The sequence below is a fragment of the Colobus angolensis genome, unplaced genomic scaffold (genome assembly GCF_000951035.1).
Source record: "Colobus angolensis palliatus isolate OR3802 unplaced genomic scaffold, Cang.pa_1.0 Scaffold78, whole genome shotgun sequence".
NCBI classification, from domain to species: domain Eukaryota; kingdom Metazoa; phylum Chordata; class Mammalia; order Primates; family Cercopithecidae; genus Colobus; species Colobus angolensis.
The window spans coordinates 3913280-3936217 of NW_012121598.1; the positions used below are offsets into that span (position 1 = coordinate 3913280).

The window sequence follows — 22938 nt, forward strand, 5'->3', positions numbered from 1 at the left end:
TTACAATAAACTCAAATAATACCTTCTTTCACAGTATCACCTGATTACTTTATATTTCAACTTACTGAATCTGATCTTACTGTTCTTAAAATGGAATCACAGTCTCAAAATATGTAATTTCTAAAACCTACCGTATTGCAAACTTCTCAGGACATTTATATATTTGTATTTAGTTGTGTAATACCTGAAATACAATATGTATTAAACACTCTCAGGAAACTATAATTCAATAATGATGGCAAACTCCCTCTTAAACTATAAACAAAAGGGTGGCAGTAAGAGCTAAACGCATCCAAAAATCTTTCCTTAACCTAAATACAATCTCCTCCAAACACCGTATCTCTCTTCCCTATCTAAAATCAGTACAGGAAATGTGTAAATCCCACCTTTATACATCAAACATAACATCGAATGCATAGCACTTAGTTGTTTCCAAGAATGTTTCTTTCTCCCTGACCAAAAAACACGTAAGCTCCCTGTGGGAAGGACAGTTCCTATCTTATCTTTTGTACTCTATTCCGAGAGCCTTGAATAGCACCTTCCATGCAGCAAGTGCTTCTAGAGTCCTTTCAGTGCTTAATTCTCCTTCTACCACCACCACTACTCCCTCCCCAGTCAGTCTCTGGCAGGAGTGATAAAATACTTCCTTCTGTGAGATTGCTAAAATATCTGTATTAAGCAGTAGTATAAAAGAAACAATCTCCACTTTAAAAGTAAAGTTATAGTAAGGTTCCTAGGAAAAATTAATGTATATTTTTCATATATCACTGATAAATGCAAGGTATCTGCATTCAATATACAGTGTTAACATATGAAAATAATACGCTTTCACCTTAAAACAGATAGCATGCATCATCAATATTATTAATCTTGGTTCTTCTGCAGTAAACTAAAATATTCTTTCCATACCTGTTAACTTTGGATTTTTTCCAGTTGACCTTTTTAATACCCAAATCCATATATGATTCAGTGAGTTCTATATTTAATTCTCCTTCTGAGTCACTTGGATGTATTCCTAGTTTTGCAGCAGATTCATAGAGAGAAATTTCATCTTTTAGTTCTTTTAATTCTTCCTACAACACAAAATTATTAAAAATAATTTTCGTTATTTTCCTATATGAAGAAATCAGTCATTCTATGTTTCAAAATTTGTTTTAATGATCAACAGAAGGCAAAAAAACTTCTTCAAATATATTATAAAGACCAGCGTATGTCAGGTTTTCAAGTAAAACCTAAATGAATGAGAAAACAAACATAAGGATTTCCTCTCACACCTCTGTCTCTTAGATTTTATCCTCCGTGGAAAATAGTGTGTTCCTTGGACTGAAATGCTGATGGTGGCACTTTCTGGCTTACTAAAGTACAGGACAAAGTACGCTGGTTTGCCAAGAACGTGTCGTACTATAGCCTGCCAGTGGTGAAAAGGCAAAATACCTCTTTCGGTGGAGGTAATAATGGAACTCTTCTCCCATACTTTCCTCCCCCTCCAGTGGAAAATTAAGTAGCACTGGAGGAGAATATGACAGAATCGCAGCAAAATTCAACATTCCTCACCCCCACAGATGAACTGATCTCTGGGATACACCCAAAGATGAAAGGACATGCCACTTGAAGGAGGTGGCAGGGAGACTGGCAGGAAGTGGAGGGCCTTGGCTCTGCAATTAGACAGACTTAGGCTTGACTTGCCAACTGTGTGAAGGAGATGGTGAACAACTCCCATGGGCTGGTTTGAAGGTGGTCCAACCACCTCTATTATACAAAGAAACCCAAGATTCAAAAAGGTGATGTAACTACTGCCTAATTCAGATACCCATAGAGTCTCTTCCAAGTGGCAACACTCACTTGCAAAGCCTTGTTCATGTTTTCACTCATAGTATGTGCCTTCTGTGCTTGCTGCAGCTGGAATTGTAGCTGAGCCACCTCTTGTACTGACCCTGCAAAGGAAAGAACCGTAGGATACACTGAAAAAATGTAAGGGGACAAAGTACTTACGATCTACAGAAGACTTGAATCCACTGAGGCTACAGAAAGTAAAGTTCTGCTTTATTACTACTGTCTCTTTAGAATACATAGAGCCCATGGGACCCAGAAGGCATAGGTCTGGGCCAGACGTTTCCCAGATTTAGTATGGCATCCTATATGACCTTGGGCAGTTAAAGGCATGGGCTACTATGACCATTACTATGAATCAAATCAGCCTTATCTACAGACCTTAACATTCTAGAAGTCCTTTAATAGGAGGATAACACTCCAGCTCATGGAAAGCCAAAGAAAAAATTCTTTGGAACCCATTTCTACCCTGCAATAAGAAAACTACATTGTGCTGCCTTTAACTTCTTTGTAAATGCCTTTCTATCCAGCATCCCCACCTCCACATGTAAATGAAGTATATTAGGGTTATAATTCTGAAACTTTAGAAACCTCATATTTTAAATGTACTGGGCAAGGTGGTGGGGGGACTGTTCGCAATTTAAAAGGGATATTATTAGGTTTCAAAAGAAAATGACCATCTGGGAAATGATTAAGTGAAGCAATGATGGCATAAAGAAAATAATATTTTCAAAGCATTTAACAGCCAGGAAAAAGGCTCACCAAGTAATGCCAAATGAAAACAAAGGCTATAAAACTAAACAGGGAGCGGCCCTTAATAAACCATAATCCAAATTTTGCCCCCTACCAAGACAAATATACACATATATTTAGGCAGTCTTTGACTTTAGTACTTTCAGCTTTTGAATAACCCACCCTCTCACATATTGTACCAACAGTCTAAATCACCTTTCATATGCCAAAGTGTGACTTTCATATATCAGTTAATGAATAACTGTTGACCTGCTTTCACAATGTGAGCTACTTACCAGCAAACAGGGAAGTTTTGTCTATATAGCAGTGTTTGTACAAACATGTGATTTTATTGTTCTTTGCTCTAATATCATTTTATAAAAATTAATAAGAAATGAAACAACTGCTGAAACTAAAATGATAGGAAGCATATGTCTCAAACTTAATACCATAAAGACCATATTAGAAATCTGAAGCATGACAAAAATGTAACTCTCTGGCCTCAACTGACGAGGTAAGTCACTATTCCATCATGAGGGGAGAAATATGAAAGAAGTTATACAAAGTATAGAACTATATGATCAAATATTGGGCCTAAAAAAGCAAAATATAATGGGATTTTACAATCATTTTTCGTTTTCAGGAATAGAAATTACCTTATAACGTATTTTATTGTTCAATTTTTGCGTGTTCAGCTTTAGTATGCTTTCAGAAATGCGTTACATAAAGAAGCAGGGCATTGTCTATGTGTGTACATTCATTTCTTTTGAAGGAAATACATTCAAACACTAACAATAATTATCTCAGTAGAATGATGGTTATTTTTATTTGGTACTTTATATTGGTGTCCAGCTTCCAAATTATTTAATAAAAACAAACTAAACCTTTATATATATATTTATATTTTTTCTTTTCACTAACAACAATTATCTCAGTAGAATGATGGTTATTTTTATTTGGTACTTTATATTGGTGTCCAGCTTCCAAATTATTTAATAAAAACAAACTAAACCTTTGTATATGTATTTATATTTTTTCTTTTCTTTTTTTTTTTTAAGAAATTTATTGCTGATTGTGATTTCTGTCCCTTCTGGATTTTTACAATTCATGGATCCTACTATATTCTTTCTGCATATTGAACCAGCCTTCTGGGGAGACAGTGGCCCTACCAGACACCTACCGGACTGCAACAAGTGGGCACACTGCTTTTGACTCTCCTCTAGACTTCTCGTCAACCTATTAATGATCTCAGTCTTTTCTAACTTGATTGCTTCTTGATTCCTTTCCAGTTGTTTCACATGATCTTTCAAATGAGAGCAAATGTCTTCCTAAATAGAAAAAAAGTTCAGGAAGTCATTTTCATAAACAGGTTTAATAAAGAGTAAACTAAAAATTATGATACATAATTAGATTTGATGTCAAACACAAGATCATCACATGGGAGCATCACCCTTTTACAAGGTAAAGTGCACAGAACTGGGAGTGAAGAGCTTGGGTGAAGCTTCAGCTCTTCAGTCTGTTTCTTCTTTTGTAATTATGCTAATAATAATTATGCTCCTTTTGTAGTTATGCTAAAGTCTCCTTCGACTCTATATTCACAAGACAATGTTATTCAAAAATTAGATTCTATTCAAGCCAAAGAAAATGTATTACATTCCTATACATATTTTATATTGTCAGTATTAAGTGTATGTATATATATTTAGGTAGACTACTTTGAATCATGCAATTTGTATCCCAAAACAGTAAGGATACAGACAAACACATGAAAACTCACTGTATTCTAAGCAGCCAAAAGTTCATTCCATTAAGAAGCAGCCAAAAATAATCTTTCCCTCCTCTGAAATTCTGTTAAACTTGATCTATTTCTCTCTTATCTTTCTCCACCTTTTAGACGTCTTACTTCTCTTAATAGCCCCCTTGAAGGTGCTTCTGCAGTGCCTTAGACATATCAAGTGCTGTAATAAACACTTGAAAAATAAATGACAAAGAAAAATAGGGTAAATGTGTATGTGTATGTGTGTAACTATATGGGATTACGTAAAATACAGAGTGTGTATGCAATATACTCAAGTTTCTTCCAAAAGAAGATGTGTTTGGGTGTAATGAACCACGAGAGCCCCGAGTCCAGGTAGAACAAATACACTGTCGAAATTATCACCTCTCTTTCAAAAACGACTACAAAGGCTGAATTCCAGGCAAACAGCAGAGCATGGGAGAGGCAGAGGAGTGAATTAAGTTAATTAATTGAAATTACCTGAGAAAACCTAAAGAAAATAAGAAATAAGAAGAATACTGAGACAGGGCTTTGAAGTAGAGAAAAGGCCTTAGGCTTTTGCTGCCTGATCCATAGTATAACCTAAAGCCCAATAATACCTTAAGGACACTAACACAAGGTACATTCCATAAGAGTAGTAACACAGAAGTACCTTGAAGCAAAGAGACTCCGAAGTCTCCCATTTTAGCTTAAAAATTCATGTGAATTTTGTATTCTATTTCATAATGAAGCTGTGTTTGCTTTAAATTTTTTCTCCTAAGTTTTTGAGCAAAATGAAGCTTCTGGAAACTAGTCCATGTTTATTCAGCACTGCAAACCTCCTGGCACACTGCTGCTAATTCCAGGCCAGCTTGAGAAACCTGGTTCTAAAGCGCCAAAGTAATGTGGCAAACACAATGAATGAGCTCATATTAATGACAGCATGACAGTAATGACAGCAAGAAGGGGTGGGGAGACAGCTAATATTTATATTCTGGGGAGGTCACAATAGTGTTAACGAGGGACTGGGAACTACCAACAAAGTTAAACAAAAGGTAGGTATAAAAAAAATTGTAAAGAAAAGGCAGATTCTGCCAATAATTTGATTATATGTTACAACCAATTAAACTATGGTGTATGCTGTTGACAAGTTCAGGAAAACAGATCATACTCATAAAACTTTAAAGTTTTAATACCAAAAATCAACGTTGTTCAATGTAGTTCAACGTTGGCCATGATTAGCTTGAGTAGTTCAAGATTGATATGGGCACACATTTTTCAAGACTGAGACAAATGTAATGATAAAGAGATGACGGCTGAACTCCAGCCTGGGCAACAGAGCGAGACTCCATCTCAAAAAAAAAAAAGAAAGAGAGATGACAGAGATGACAGCTGAATCTGTGGGAGGGAAAAGAACTGGACAGGGTTCTAGCGCACAGGAAAATGAGGACAGAGAAGTCTGTGGGAGTCTCTAAGCCAACAGAAAGTGTTCAAAGTGGAGCCTTTAAATATAACATTAAAGAAAAGGTAGAAGGTTATGACATAGAAACCAAAGTCCATGACTTCACCAAAAGCTAAAGATTTCAAGGAGACAGAAGGAAAAAAGTAATATATCAACAAGGAGATAATCAGAGATCTTAACAGGACACTTCTATGAATGGCAGGAGGTAAAAGTCAGTTTGATGGAGAGAGCCCAGGAGATAGTTTACTAGGAGAGAATTATGACACTGGAGGAACACTGTGAGCTCCAAGAAGCCATTTCTTTCACCTTTTCTGTCTCACTTAACAAATTCAAGGGAAAATCAGCCCAAAAAAAAAGAACTATTATAATATGTTGTGAGTGCATACAATCTTTTCTACCCAGAAAAGCTGGTGTCTTAAGAAAAACTCTTAATTTTACGATCCATAAATTTCTCAAAATATACTAGTTACAGACTTTTTTTAAATTTTAGATTCAGGGGATATGTGTACAGGTGTGTTACATGGGTATGTGGCATGATGCTGAGGTCTGGGCTTCTGTTAGGCACTTTGGAATCACCACTTTGCAAAGCAGCTATGCGATTATATGCAGAGCCTAACATCAGTGCCATGCTCTGTTAAAAAAAAAAAAAAAAAAAGAACATAACAGTGGGAAAATACCTTAACACCTTCAATTTATGGTTGAGGAGTCTGAAGCCCACCCAGCACAGAATCAAGAATTTGTTCTCACTTTAGTGTAGAGTTCTTCTATTGAAGTGGGGGAGCAGTGGACAACAGAGAATGCAGTGGGCACAGGAGTAGAAAACATTATAAATTCCTTCCAACCCATCTCTAATGAAACTGTGTTGAAGTCAACAGAGAATGGAGACCCTGAACCCAATAAAGAAAAGCCACCAGGATCCACTCTTCTCTAGTCATCCAAGAAGGGCTACTGTCCAAGTCCAGCTAACTTCAATGTTACCCTGTGTTTGGCCAAAATTAACTTTAAAATAAAATAAATAAAATAAAAATTTATGAAGCGACATCTCAAATTTTATTTGTTTAAATATTCTATAAAGCAGACTTTTCAATAATTTGGGTAGCCTTTTTTTTTTTTTTCTGGAAACAGAGTCTCACTCTGTTACCCAGGTTGGTGTGCGGTGGTGCAATCACAGCTCACTGCAGCCTCGACCTCCTGAGCTCAAGCAATCCTCCCACCTCAGCCTCCCAAGTAGCTGGGACTACAGGCACATGCCACCATGCCCAGCTAATTGTTTATTTTTTTTCCTGTAGAGACAAGGTTTCACTATTTTGCCCAGGTTAGTCTCGAACTCATGGGCTCAAGTGATCCACCTGCCTCAGCCTCCCAAAGTGCTGGGATTACAGCCATGAGCCACCATAACTGGCCTTCATCTTTCCCTACTCCTATATATCCTCCACATTGATCAAATTCACAATGTTTTTTCTATATAAAATACATAATGAGCCAGGCGCGGTGGCTCAAGCCTGTAATCCCAGCACTTTGGGAGGCCGAGACGGGCGGATCACGAGGTCAGGAGATCGAGACCATCCTGGCTAACACAGTGAAACCCCGTCTCTACCAAAAAATACAAAAAACTAGCCGGGCGAGGCGGCGGGCGCCTGTAGTCCCAGCTACTCAGGAGGCTGAGGCAGGAGAATGGCGTAAACCCGGGAGGCGGAGCTTGCAGTGAGCTGAGATCCGGCCACTGCACTCCAGCCTGGGCGACAGAGCAAGACTCCGTCTCAAAAAAAAAAAAAAAAAAATACATAATGAAATAGATATAATAAAAACTCATGTAAATACATGTAAAAATAAAATAAAATGATACACAAACAATTATTGCCAGTAACGCACTCCTATATAATTCTACCTAAAAGCATGGAAAAATTAGAGGCAGCTATACAGGTCAGAAATAACCCAAATCAGCATGAATTTTAAGTGTGGTGAAATTTTCCATACCCTCAAATCAATTTTGAAATTATGTTAAGAAAAATGCATTCTGAAATGTTATTCACTCAAGTGATTACCTAGAGTTATGGAGCACAAGCAAACTCACCACCTGACTCACATTAAGCTTTCAATATTTTATTCCCCCTTGAGTGAAAATAATAAAAATTCACTATGTAATATGCTCAAGATACACATCTCTTTAAGATTCAAATCTGATTAATCTCATCAGGCTGTCTTCTTTATTTTATAAATTATACTGTCTTCAAAATTTACTTTTCTCCCAAGAATCATTTCTCAACAGACTGTACTGACAGGTGAATTACCAAATGCTGGGAGACTCAAGTAAGGCTTTCTACCGATTAAGCTTCCAAGGTAACCTCTCAGTTTCCAGCCAGCCACTGGCAGACTCATTTGTTTTGGTCTGGATTTATTCTAGGACCATATAAACAATATGCACAAATACTCTACAAATAAAGGACAAGTAATGTGAAAGTTGAGAAAGTACTAATAATCATATAAGAAGAAGCAGGGTTTCCAAAAGTATATCTTTAGGATGTATTCTCAGATTAAAATATCACTGGCTTTTTTTTTTTTTTTTTTTTTGATGGAGTCTCACTCTGTCGCCCAGGGTGGAGTACAGTGGTGCAATCTCAGCTCACTGCAACCTCCACTTCCCAGGTTGAAGCGATTCTCCTGCCTCAGCCTCCCAAGTAGCTGGGATTATAAGCGTGCACCACTGCACCTGGCTAATTCTTTTTTTTGTATTTTTAGTAGAGACAGGGTTTCACCATGTTGGTCAGGGTGGTCTTGAACTCCTGACCTCAGGTGATCCGTCCGCCTTGGCCTCCCAAAGTGCTGGGGTTACAGGCATGAGCCGCTGTGCCCTGCCAATATCACTGGCTTTTAAGTTTCACTCACGTCCCACACAATCTAACATTTACTACAAACATTCAAGATTTCTATATGATGAACCATAAAATATCAGTTACAAAACTTAACCAGCTTTACTTGTTGATAACAGTTGCTCATTTGAAATCATCCCAACCTGTTCTTTAAGTGCGGTGACTGTGGCATCCAAATTCTTTTGTAAGGACAATACTTGCTCTTCGTACTTCTTTGTGAGGCCCATAACAATGCTCTCATGCTGTTCTCTAGCTCGTTGAAGTGATTCAGAATGATGAAGGTCCACCAGCTGCTGCTTCAAGCTTTCCAGAGCCATTTCAGTTGTTCTGGACTTCTTGATCATCTAGTAATACACACAGGATATCCATATTTAAAATATACACAGAGTATTTTAGCTCTGTGCTGTCAATAAACTTTTACTTTTACTATACACTAAAACTCAAGCATGTTTTAATGAGAGCAGAGAAGGGGTCTCCACTCATCATGGCTCAAGCTTATTAAAACGTTCCTAGCTGGGAACCTCCAGGCCCATAGTTGTTGGAAACAATGTTCCCTGAGAAAATACATTTGGTAGTTACCTGAGGGGAGTGAAAGAGGATTTTGCGCAGCATGGTGAACGTGGCTATCGGGCACGGAATCTGCGCTGCTGTGATGGCCCCAGTGCTGTTTGCATTGCTCTATGACCAAAGTGTGGGGTAACCCAATTGTTAGGTCATAGACAAATGACAACTGTTCCTTGAAAGACTGATGAAACTTGCCAATGGTCACTTTTTAAAAACAAAGTTTTCAAAGCTCTAACTGCACAGTTGGTATTGTAGGCAAAATCACAGCCCCCCGAAATGCCCATGTCCTAATCCCCAAAACCTGTGAATAAGCTATATTACATGGCAAGGGAAAATTAAGATTGTACATGAAATTAATATTGCTAATTAGACTGCCTTAAAATAAGGTGAGTAGCCTGGATTATCCAGGTGGGCCCAATGTAACCACAGGGTCCATAAACGAGGAAAACGAAGGCAGAAAAGTCAGAACCAGAAAGACTTATTAACCAGCCATTCATTGCTGGCTTCCAAGATGGAAACGGGCCACAAGCTAAGGAACACAGGTGGCCTCTAAAAGTTGGAAACAGCAAGAAAATGGATTCTCCGCTAAAGCCTCCAGAAAGCAATGCAACCTTGCCGACACCCTGATTTTAGCCTAGCGACATCCATGTCAGACTTCTGACCTCCACAACTGTGAGATAAATTTGCGTTGTTTTAAACCACTGAATTTGTGGTCATGTTACAGCAGCAATAGGAAACTAATACCCTTGGTGATTCTGCTGCTTACATAAAAAGATTACAAAATTATAACCTTTCACTACATAAAAGCAACTTAACTTTTTAATCTAGTAACTATTGGTTTTCAAAAAGTTATAAATAACCTATATTACATACAAAAATTAAAATTTCAAAAGAGAATTATTCTTCATTCTATTCCAGAGATTGCCGATATATTGCATACTGCTTTCATTGCTAAGAGATCCATCCACTGAATGACATAGATAATTTGTGCCAGGCAGGGTTCTAAGCACTAAGGACATAATGACCACACAGAAAAGGTCTAAGCTCGTACTACTTTCTAGTGGGAAGAGACAATAAATAACAAGTAAACAAATGAGATCATTTCAGATAGTTATAGAGTAATAGAATATGGCGCAATGAAGGTGAGTTGGAGGATGCAGCTATGGGCTACCTTACATATAAAGTGAATAAGAAGTCCTCTGAAAAGGTGACTGTTTTTAGCTAAGACCTGAAGGATGAGGAGGAGCCAGACATGAGACAACACTGTTTAAACTCTTTCATTAAACCATCCTCAGACTTAGCTACAAGTCTCAGGCAAAACCAAGCTCATTATTTCATAGTCACTTTCTTTTCTTTTATTTTTTTGAGAGGAAGTCTCACTCTCGTCCCCCAGGCTGGAGTGCAATGGTGCGATCTCAGCTCACTGAAACCTCTGCCTCCCAGGTTCGAGCGATTCTCCTGTGTCAGCCTCCCGAGTAGCTGGGATTACAGGCACCTGCCACCACGCCCGGCTAATTTTGTATTTTTAGTAGAGACGGGGTTTCACCATGTTGGCCAGGCTGGTCTCGAACTCCTGACCTCAGGTGATCCGCCCACCTCGGCTTCCCAAAGTGCTGGGCTTACAGGTGTGGGCCACCGCGCCTGGCCGTCACTTTCATTTTTAACCCTGCCTTCTGCCAAAAAATGAATCAACCACCACCAGGCTTAGCTACCAATGACTTATGACTATTTCCAAAAATCAAATGTCTATCTCATTAATCAAACAAGGTGAATGTGTCACCACTTTAAACTCAAGTCTAAAGAACAGTTCTCCAAATGAAGAAGCAGCAGAAAAATAAAAATAAAAATTTTAAAAAAGCTTCTCAGGATACCAATTCTGAAGGAAACTATTTCAGTCAGGAAATTTAAGTTCTAATGCTTTGTCAATAACTTCAAAGTTCTTCTAAATTTAGTCTTACCCTACAAAAAGTTTTGTTAAATAACTAAACTTTTAACTGTTTTACTGTACATAAGTTAAAATACGTACCTGTTCTTCATTGACTTTTAATGCTTGTATTTGAGTCTCCAGTGCTTTTATTTGAGCTTCAAGCTGTATCTCTCTTTCTTTTCCATTCTGAAAGAGTTTCTGTGATTCTCGAAGGCTGAGAGTCAAACCATCCTTTTCATCTATGGTATTAAACATGTTTATATAAATAATGTTACTGTAGAGGGACCCCAGTGTCACAATCCCTATCAGATATCACATCTGTATCATATATAAATGTTGTTGAATTAAATTTAATCCAGAAAAATGAACTTTAGTTGATTTAGAGAAAACCAAATTATTTATTTATGTATTTATTTATTTTGAGACGGGGTCTCGCTCCGTCACCCACGCTGGAGTGCAGTGGCACGATCGTGGCTCACTACAACCTCAGCCTTCCGAGTAGCTGGGATTACAGGCACCTGTCACCACTCCCAGATAATTTTTGTATTTTTAGTATAGATGGGGTTTCACTATGTTGGCTACGCTCGTCTTGAACTCCTAACCTCAAGTGATCCACCCACCTCAGCCTCCCAAAGTGCTGGGATTACAGGCGTGAGCCACCTCACCTAGTCCTAAATAAAGAAATTATTTAAAATTAAAAATTAAAAAAAAAAATCCTGACACCAAAAAAATTTTTTTGGAGAAGCAAAACTACTTCCTTTAAAAATATTATTGCATCCCTTTTGGGGACAAACCCCTGCTAATCAAAGAAGTTATCTGAGGACTAATTATCCTACACATACTTGCAACGAACTCTTCTTTTTTTTTTTTGTAACGGAGTCTCGTTCTGTCGCCCAGGCTGGAGTGCAGTTGTGTGATCTCGACTCACTGCAAGCTCCGCCTCCCGGGTTCACGCCATTCTCGTGCCTCAGCCTCCCGAGTAGCTGGGACTACAGGCGCCTGCCACCACGGCCGGCTAATTTTTTTGTATTTTTAGTAGAGACTGGGTTTCACCGCGTTAGCCAGGATGATCTCGATCTCCTGACCTCGTGATCTGCCCGCCTCAGCCTCCCAAAGTGCTGGGATTACAGGCGTGAGCCACCACGCCGGGCCCACTTACAGTGAACTCTTTAATTCACCTAATGTTAAATTCTTCCCACGTACTTTGCTATAACAGCTCACAAGTTCTTCTCTCAAAATAAATGTTATGAGGATTACAGAAAGAGACATTTTCACCATCAATTAAATTTGAATGAGCTAGAGTTCAATCACAAAATTATTCTACAAATGAAAGTTCAATGTGGACCAAAACTAGAGAAAGCACAAGAAGTAAACAATTATAATTTAAGTCTGTATTTATGTGTTTATCCCAGACATGGCACTTCACAATCACTAACTCTTATTTGGATTAAAACATTTACGCTAATTTGTAGCCTCAGAAAACGCTGCAGTGCAAACTAAACACAAATCACTTTGAAAGTTGGAATACTTCATCCAGAGTAATGACATAAGGAATCAACAACTTTTTAGGACAGAATGCCATCAGTACAGTTAAATAATGTTCAACGATTCTAAAAGCCTAAGTGAGAAAAGGGAAAAAATGAGGACTCCAAAATAGTGTGTCTTTTTTTTTTTTTGAGACGGAGTCTCACTCTGTCACCCAGGCTGAAGTGCAGTGGCGCTTTCTCTGCTCACTGCAACCTCCACCTGCGGGTTCAGGCGATTCTCCTTCTCCTGCCTCAGCCTCCCAAGTAGCTGGGATTACAGATGCTGCCACCACCTGGCTAATTTTTACATTTTTAGTAGAGACAGGGTTTCACCACATTGGCCAGGCTGGTTTTGAAATCTTGATCTCAAGTGATCCGCCCACCGTGGCCCCTCCCAAAGTGCTGGGATTATGGGCGTAAGCCACACCTGACCTCCAAAACAGTGTGTTCCAAAGAGAAGTAATCCAAGGCCAACACTCAGAAATCCTGGGTTTTATTTTGCTATGCCTCACTCACTATGAGCCCTCTGACCAAGTGCTTTTATTCTCTGAGCTTCGTAGTTAATATGAGGTTACTAGAAACAAGATATCTAGCTCAGTATACCCCATAAATGACAGCGTTCAGCATCTTACCTTTTATTATTACAAGCTGGTGATTCAGATATCGAATTTGGCGTTCACTTTCATTTAACTTTTCAACCAAGTTCTCCAGTTGTCTCTCTTTTGCTTTGTTAAGAACCTGAAGTTGAATAATCTGCATATTTTCTGCAGAGTCTGGGAATTAAAGACAATTTATTAGATAAAAACATACCAAAATATAAATTTATAGTCATTTAAAGCAGTGTTTTTCAAACTGTGACTACAACTTTTCAGAGCATCATGAAATCAATTCAGTGAATTGTGACTAGGATTAAAAAAAGAGAGATAAAATAGAATGTATCAGATTGAATCATGTAGTAAGAATCAGTCTTATTTTGTGAAACTTGTTTCATTTATATATACCTGTTCATATAGATATATGTTGTAGACCATATCACAATAAAAAAATATGGTTCTTACAGTGGGTCACTGCTAGATAAGTTTGAAAGTCACTGGTTTAAGTTATAACCCTGAATCACTAACTACTATTTTAGCCAATTAAAAATCATATAACAACTGCAATGGAATAAAGTAATATGCTCTCAGAAAATTAAAAACAAGTACATCAGCTTCTATAAAATAATTCTTAAAGAAAATTTCTAGATAGCCTCAAAATATTTTATTTTAGGCAGGAGTGGGGAAAACATAATATTTATATTGATGCTGGTACATAACTGAATTAATTAGCTAGTGAATAGATTAATCAAGAATTTGGGGCAGGGGGAGAAGGGTTGAAAAACTATCCATTGGGTACTGTGTTCACTATTTGGGTAATGGGTTCACTAGAAGCCAAACCCCAGCATTATTTAATACACTCATGTAACAAACCTGCAAATGTACTCCTCAAATCCAAAATTAAAAAAAAAAAAAAAAAACAGATTTTGAAGTCTCGTTTTAGAAACAACTAGTCATTTGGGGACCACTTTAAAAAGAGTCAGAGAAAAAAATGAAAAAAAGGATTGGTAGGTATGCTTCAACTACATAATGATAAATATTCTTCATTTCCTGCTAGAACAATGTTTCTGTAAGCTTATAATCAGAAATAAATGCATTTACTGAGTTTTAACCACTTGCTAACTAAATAATTCCGTCCTCTTTTTAAAAAGAGATCTGGATAAATAAAGAAAATTAAAGACTGAAAAGTTTATACAAGTCAAACTCCTCATAGATCTTATAGTAGAGCTAGCCCCATCTCTCTCCGAACTTGTTTTTTTTTTAAACTACTGTTGCTAAGAAACTATAATCACTAAATTGGCACTACCATTATTTAATTAACTTCCAAATGTCAAATTTAGACAAATGTGTAACTAACTCAACTTGAAGAAGTGCAGACTGTTAAGAAACATGAGGAAAGGTTTTTATATGCAGAAAGACCAGGAGATACAAATACAACTTTTCAAGGGAACTGAAAGAGTCAACACTAAGGAGATGTCAGGCCACTGCTGTGAGGTTCATTTACTCAACCTAAAACCAGTTATGTCATATACACTGTCCACTTCCTCATTCCACAAAAAACGGAAGAACAAAGAGAGGCCATCCTCATATTTGCTGTTGACTCCGTTAGGGGAAAATGAATTCTGGGCCTCCCCCTGTAACTACCCTGCCGTCCCAGTGTAAGATGGAAGCAACACTATGAAGTCACAACCCAAAAGTCCAGTTTGCTCTTTGGTATAGCTCAGGCAAGCCGGAATATCCACTATGACTTTTCCCCTACTAATTAAAGGGAAACAAAAAAAAAAACAAAAACACTTGCTGTCACACTCTAGAATTACACTGGCTCTTCAATATGCACAATAATTAGAAGCTATTTAGTATGCCAGAGAGTATGACAAGAGTAATTCAGGACAGTCACTATATGGGTTTATATTTTGGGATTTTTGTTTTTTGATACTAGCATTGCATCTCAAAATTCTGTAGCAGCTATAAGCACTTTTTTCATTCTCATATTTATATACATACTATACAAAAAAAAATTTGGCAAATGTCACATGACTGAACCTGATATCTAAGTAATTCTGAATATAAAGTAATTTGTATCAGAGTTGACTAATTATTACACTAAAAACTAAAATCGAAACAAAAAAGTTGATGATAGTGCTGATGTATTAAATTATACTTCCATGTAGTCAAAAATCTGAGACTGAAAACTATGTTTCATTTTCCAAATTAGGCTTCAGTCAAAAAAATATATATAAAGTTCATAAAAAGTCTTTTTAAACTTTTTTTAAATTTCAAATGAGCCCTGGTCTCCTGTATGATAGGTGAGGATACTAACTACTATACAAATGAGGAGAAAAGACTTAAACTAGAATGACTGAAATATACAGTTGAGAAAATGTCTTTTAACTTTTCCTAATGGAAAATTTCAAATATATAAGAAAGTAAAGAGAATAATATGATGAATCTAGGCAAACCCATTTCCCAGATTCAACAATTATGAACTCATGGCCAATTCAGCTCCATCTATATTCCCACCCAACATTACCCCTCAACAGTATATTATTTTAAAGTAAATCCTAGACTTCATGTCAGTTTATTCATAAATACTCTTTAGTATATATCTCTAAAAATAAGGGCTCTTTGAAATATCAAGCACAATTCTATTGTCATACTCAAAAAATAATAATCTCTTGAATGTGCTCATATATTCACTGTGTGTTCAAATTTCCCCAATTATGTGGTATTAAAAAACAAATATAAACTTGATACCTACTCTCATTAGCTCCTAAAAATTGTTGTTGCAGGCCTTCAAATGTGTCACTTCCTGTTATCGCCTGGGCTGGCGAGCCATTATTCTGGGCAGAAGACTGATAAGGTTTATATGTCACTTTATTATACGGTTCCAAACCTTGACAACTGGGACCCTGTGATGAACCAAATTGCTATTATAGACAACAAATGAATCTGACAATTAAGATTTGGCCTTTTCTTCCAAAATTATCTGAATTAGACACCTAAATTTTATGTTACAGAACTTACTTTTGGTACAGATACAAAGTTTTATACACACACACACACATATATCTGCACAAAAGTAGCACTTATTGTTATTTAACAATATTAATTGAAAGTCTGCAATACATAATTTATAGACAACTAAATTCTACTTTTGAGCACACAATGAAGGCAATTTTATAAATAAAACCCAAGAATTCTAGTAAGACTATATACAAATATTTTATTACAAATGATTTAGATTATGCCAACATCTTGGGAACATAAAAATGCACATATTCAATAACATGAACATGGAAACAGTGCCTCATAACTAATAAATATTCGGTAACTCTTATGGGATGAATAACATTCTACAGAGATAGAATTAAGAGAAAATAACCACTTAACAGCCCTAAAAAATCCATCCTGTCATTGCGTGACACAGACTAGCTGTTGAGGTATTTGCTGTCATCGAGAAATTCTAAGAAGCAACTAACTATATCCTGAGGTCTTACTTCATTAAACTCTCCCACAGGAAAAACAAGGTTTTTCGTTTTTTCCTTCACATTCATCCTGTCTACTGTTATATCACCATACAAAACAGATACCAGCTTTGACGTGTTTAACCTAAAATTTGTTATGAGTGGCAAGCAAGAAAACTGAGGAAATTAAATGTCACCTACCCAGAATTACTGCTTTAAAAACTACAATAAGAGACCTGAACATAGCTTCTCACTAAAGCACAGTGCAGTGGTAGAAGCAGCAGTAAACGAGGATAGTTATTCTTTGGCAGACTTAACTTTTAATGTTTAATCAACTGTGTCCAAAGAGCCTCTATTTTAAACTTCTGACTTAAGATCATGATTGTATTAGACTGTAAACAGAAAATACCATGACTAATTCACCATAAACCTGCATAAGTGCCCTCTCAGAACTTTGTGTGGTTAAATCATCTTACCATTGCACTCACATACATTTCCTGAACACATACAAACATCACGCAAATGTGTGTGCACACACACAAGTTCTTCAAAGTCAAGGTTTTACAATACCTGAAAATGGTTCCATTGAGGATCTGAAAATTTAATTACATTGGTTGGTTGGTTATTAAATTCCTGCTTCTGACCATTGGTATATGGCCTAAAGTTTTCAGGAAGGTGATATAAATCAGTCTGTTCACATTTACTTGGAGGACTATAACCACTTCCACCTTCATCTCCACCTTCTTCAGGATGGTACACAGGATGTCGGTCTTCAGTTTTACTTCTGTTTTCTTCCCAGACATTGCCACATTTTTCTCCAGCATATAAACTCTGAATTTCATTATAGTCCTATTAGATAACAAGAGTAAAACAAAAGCACAAAAATTCATTCCCACCCTCATCAACGTCACCATCACACCAGATACTTACATTTACACTTTGAGATTTGGGCAGCATTTGCTCATTCCAGCTCATCTCCAATTGCTCAGGATGATGTGGTCTTGAGAAAAAGGAATACTTTCGATTTAAAGCCTATCATTTATTTGTACACAGATAACACAAAGAACCCCAAGATTTTAACATTTTTCCCTCCAACCTTCACCCAAAATTTTAAGAATCAATTTATAATTTTATAATCATGTAATTATTAATCTTCATCAAAAGAAAAAGACTTATAGAATTGCAATATACACGTGAAAGTGCCTTCAGGTGCTTACTCTCTGTCTGTGCCATCCTCGCTGCAGTCCGAATACTGGGGCTCAGGAGAGGAGAGGTCGTCATCCAGCATGTCATGGGGAAGGTCTGTGAGTAACTGCTGCAACTGAGTCAAAAGGGCTGCATCAATATCATACCAATTTAAACACAAGACACCAAGCCAAAGCTGCCTTGGAACAAGTGGGTTTTTACTGTAGAGGTCAAAGAAGTTCGTAATTCCCTCCTTTAATTAACTTCTTAAGTACCACACAAATTATATTCATCATTTCACTTGGGTAAAGGGGAATGCATAATTTTAGGATTTATATCAGAAGGCTTTTTTTTTTTTTTAAACAAAGGTCTAAGATTTAAATACACATACAGTAGAATTAAAAAACCTTTTTGTGGAAACACAGCAAGTCACAATAATGGTACAATCAACGTATTATGTTATCACAGGGCAGGCAGACTAAGTCTCGGCATGCTGTTTTACCAGTAATCAGACCTTGGGGAATTGTCAATTAGACATCCCACAGGGAATGTGAGTAGCCAGATGCACTCTGGCCAGGTGATGAGAACAGCAGCAGCAGCAGCAGGTGGCCTAGAAGCCCTTAAATGCTCTGATAATGTAGAAACCTGTGGAAACCCGGGGGCGTCACTAATTAGTAGAGATCTAATTCCAGAGATGAAAAGATACACAATACTCTGCTCTCATACAACATCTGAGTAAAAGAAGAGTTGGAAGACTGTTTTCTATAGATAGCACATGCAAAAGCATAACACTACATCTGATATTAAATATTTGATTTATCTCTATTATTTTCTAGAAAAAAATCAGTTTTAGCATTCTGCTTATTATATAAACTAGATAAAGTTAATTCATTCAAATTTCAAATATGATAAAAAGATGAATAAATCAGCTATTCTGTAAGACATAACTCAATAACTTTTAGGATTTCAATAACTATCTGCAATTGTCTTTCTTCAAAACCCAATATAATAATACTACCCTAAAAATCCCAATATATATATCTTAAGCAACAATTAGAAGATCAAATATTATGTTACTAATTACTTTTTTGGGAAACTGTTTCTAACTACTTCTCTTTAAGAAACTAAGCACCAGTTTAATTAACAACTTGATTACATCCCTCCAAAGTACATAAATCAAACCTATAACATTATGCAAGTGGATTTTAAAGACCTTAAATACTCTGTAAAACCTTTCAGAAAAAAAAAAAAAAGAGATGCTCCCTGGTCTATAGCAGGTTATTTTTTTTCCACTTTACCTGTCATTAATACAAAAGAAATGAAATGTGGCCATAAAACATATCTGAGTATAATGTTAAGAATTACATAAAAAAAAAAAACTTTCTTAAACAAAATATGTATAGTAAAAGTTAAATAAATAGATTTTATGGAAGGTCTGAAAGGAATGCCCAAATTCTTAACTGAGCTTTGGTGAAATAAAATTTGGAAATCGGAATAGAGTATGTTGGAGGTGGGTAGGAATACTTCTTCATCTATATTTATTTCTCATATTCACTAGATGGGTTTTTTTTTTAAAAGGTTTTCTCAATCAATTTTTTTTTTAAAGATGCAACAAGAGAAAGATACTTTCTTCAATGAAAAGTTATTTTCATCTGGCCGGGCGCGGTGGCTCACGCCTGTAATCCCAGCACTTTGGGAGGCCGAGACGGGCGGATCACGAGGTCAGGAGATCGAGACCATCCTGGCTAACACGGTGAAACCCCGTCTCTACTAAAAACTACAAAAAACTAGCCGGGCGACGTGGCGGCGCCTGTAGTCCCAGCTACCCGGGAGGCTGAAGCAGGAGAATGGCGTGAACCCGGGAGGCGGAGCTTGCAGTGAGCTGAGATCTGGCCACAGCACTCCAGCCTGGGTGACAGAGCGAGACTCCCTCTCAAAAAAAAAGAAAAGAAAAGTTATTTTCATCTTTAAATCTGTTTAATGCTAACATGAACATGCAAGACCCTCATGTATTTCTCACCTCCACATGCAAGGTACTTGAAAAATCATTTTGAGAATTAGCCATATCAAAGTTGACTGAGAGATACAAAAAACAAGAAATACAAAAGACACAATATGAAAAACAAAACAGGACACATCAACATATTTGTATATGACATGCTTCAAATGAAAGGTAGCAAAGCAATTCTACAAAGACACAAATGCACTGGAGAAAAACATCGCATCTATGAGGTCTTTTAAAAGTAGTACCACTTGTTGTCTATAATCATGCATCACTGCTTTAAGGCAAAAGACTACCCCCACATGTTACAAAAGGAAAAATAAAACAAAACAAATCTTTTATATTTATATTAAGTAAAGACTTCTGAACAGAAAGAATATTTTCTTCTAAACCTTCAGCGAGGTTCAAGTACATAGCCTTAAAATTCAAGGGTGCCTTTTTTTCCCCACACAAAAACAAAACACTACATAATAATTCAGCAGTTATTGTAGCTTTGTGACACCACAAAATTGGCATCCACAGAGAAAAATGAATTTGAGTATAAGCAATCAGCTAACCAAAATGCTTCTGGATCCACACATAAACATCAACTAGCAAAATCATCCCTATAGTATTTAGAGTCTTGCAAGATATTTTACATATATGCTAACATTTTAAAATTCATCTTCAAAAAATTTATCCATCAAGTTCTTTGGCATAGCCGGGTCATATTCCCTGGCTTCTATAAGTTTCAGGGCTGAGAAAAGCTAAACGACGTCCTCCCAAATAAGACCATTCAGGAATAAAATCCATCCTCCAGTTTCCCAGGATCAAAGTGTGCCCTCCTCATATACACTGTCAAATTGCTTTTTGGTCACTGAACCCTGTGCAATAAAACACAAAATTGCCATATCTAGTTATGCATGTTACCTGTTACCAAATAGAGAAATTTAGAAACTATAAATTTTCCTCATTAAAGATCTATCAAACTTCCAAATACAGATTCAAGAACAGAAATAACAATCCTTATAAATGATAAGATTTAATACTAGTCATTAATTTAAAATTCATCAGACTGCTTTTGGGCTGCAAGCAGCAATCTCAACAGGATGTTACTGTGCATTAACTGAGTTAAAAAATTTAACAGATACCTTCCCTATAAAAAAGATAATTTACCACTCTAAGGCTTCAGTTGAAATAAATTCAGATTCATTCTATAAACTCCTCTCCCTTTCTACTTCACATATTTCTTTCTTAAAAAGAAAAAAAAAAAGAGCATTTTACTCAAAGAACTTTCTTAACAAAACACTTTGCAATAACCCATATAGAACATACAAAAGCCTACATTCAGGGGCAAATGTAAAACAGAGAACATGTAAACCTTCTGTTAGGATTTTCAACTTAAATTAACTAAACAGATTATCTTCAGAGCCTATAATCCTCAATATTCATGAAGGCAAGAGGCCCCAAATTACAAACCATACAATAATCTTCTCCCAAGAGAAAGGGTAGCAAATGGAATACCTAACGGTCATATTCCCTTTGAACAGGTGACCTCTTAGTACACTTCTTAAAAGATTCTGATATTTTCAACTATGAATTATTAAATAATGCTTTCATGGATACACGCAAAATGTAAACAAATACTAGCTTTACAACTCCCTCTAGTGGAAACAAAATATCAAAATGTTTCCGTAATTACATCAAACAAGACAGTTAAAAAGTGGAAGAAAGGTGGTCAGGAGATCGAGACCATCCTGGCTAACACGGTGAAACCCCGTCTGTACTAAAAATACAAAAAATTAGCCGGGCGTGGTGGCGGGCGCCTGTAGTCCCAGCTACTCGGGAGGCTGAGGCAGGAGAATGGCGTGAACCCGGAAGGCGGAGCTTGCAGTGAGCGGAGATCGCACCACTGCACTCCAGCCTGGGGGACAGAGCGAGACTCCGTCTCAAAAAAAAAAAAAGAAAGAAAAAAAAAGTGGAAGACAGGCTACACAATGGAAACCTTGCCTCTAAAATACGTGATGCCAAGCTCAACAGAGCTTTATTATTGTATTAGAGAAGTACCGATATAGAAACCAAGTCAGTATTGCCAGGTGCAAGCTTCTATCTGCCACCTGCTACTTAAACCATCTACCTTTCTACTCAAGATCACTTTCAAAGATGTCATCACTAAATGACCCGTCATCAGCAAATACTATCTTGATATCATAGATTACCAAGTATTTCTGCCCCAAATCACCAGCTCCAGAATATATACACACATAAACAGATGATTTTTACTATCTAGAACCAACAAAAATCACAGAACTACTTCTGGTGACACTGCAGAAAGTGCATGTCTACTCCAGCTGACTGTGAGAGTCCAAAATGGCAATCTTCTTTAAGCTGTGGCTTTACCAACAACTAAGAGGCTTATAACAAGCATTCTTATTACAAAAAGACCTTTATCTGGGGCTGGGCACAGTGGCTCACGCCCGTAATCCCAGCACTTTGGGAGGCCGAGGCAGTTGGATCACCTGAGGTCAGGAGTTCAAGACCAGCCTGGCCAACATGACAAAACCCCGTCTCTACTAAAAATATAAAAAAAATTAGCCAGGGAATCCCAGCTACTTGGGAGGCAGGGGCAGGAGAATCGCTCAAACCCGGGAGGGAGCCCGCCAGCCGAGATTGCGCAATTGCACTCCAGCACGGGCAACAGAGCGAGACTCCATCTCAAAAAAAAAAAAACAAAAAAACAAAAAACTGTATCTCTGTAATATCTGACTGTGCAATCACAAGTATAGTGACTTTAAGTGAAGAGTATTTTTGCAAAGTCACATTGTTACATTATGAATGAGTTAATACAAGAGCTTCTGAACTATTTTCTGGGACAGCTTTATAAAGAAAAGTTTGAGGCTGGGCGCGGTGGCTCAAGCCTGTAATCCCAGCACTTTGGGAGGCCAAAGTGGGCGGATCACGAGGTCAGGAGATCGAGACCATCCTGGCTAACCCGGTGAAACCCCGTCTCTACTAAAAAAATACAAAAAACTAGCCGGGCGAGGTGGC

General features: G+C 37.2%; 1 protein-coding gene across 1 annotated transcript in view; it reads right to left on the reverse strand.

Annotated features, from left to right (window-relative positions):
- Nucleotides 1-22938, reverse strand: part of CEP152 (centrosomal protein 152kDa) — a 75660-nt gene that overhangs the window by 43825 nt on the left and 8897 nt on the right. The window contains exons 3-12 of the mRNA XM_011928578.1: nt 17942-18045; nt 17655-17724; nt 17295-17573; nt 16019-16169; nt 13300-13440; nt 11241-11380; nt 8794-8994; nt 3743-3890; nt 1843-1934; nt 910-1073 (exon numbers count right to left, since the gene is read on the reverse strand). Of these exons, the coding sequence (XP_011783968.1) occupies nt 910-1073; nt 1843-1934; nt 3743-3890; nt 8794-8994; nt 11241-11380; nt 13300-13440; nt 16019-16169; nt 17295-17573; nt 17655-17724; nt 17942-18045 (1490 nt within the window). The remainder of the gene's footprint in view (nt 1-909; nt 1074-1842; nt 1935-3742; nt 3891-8793; nt 8995-11240; nt 11381-13299; nt 13441-16018; nt 16170-17294; nt 17574-17654; nt 17725-17941; nt 18046-22938) is intronic.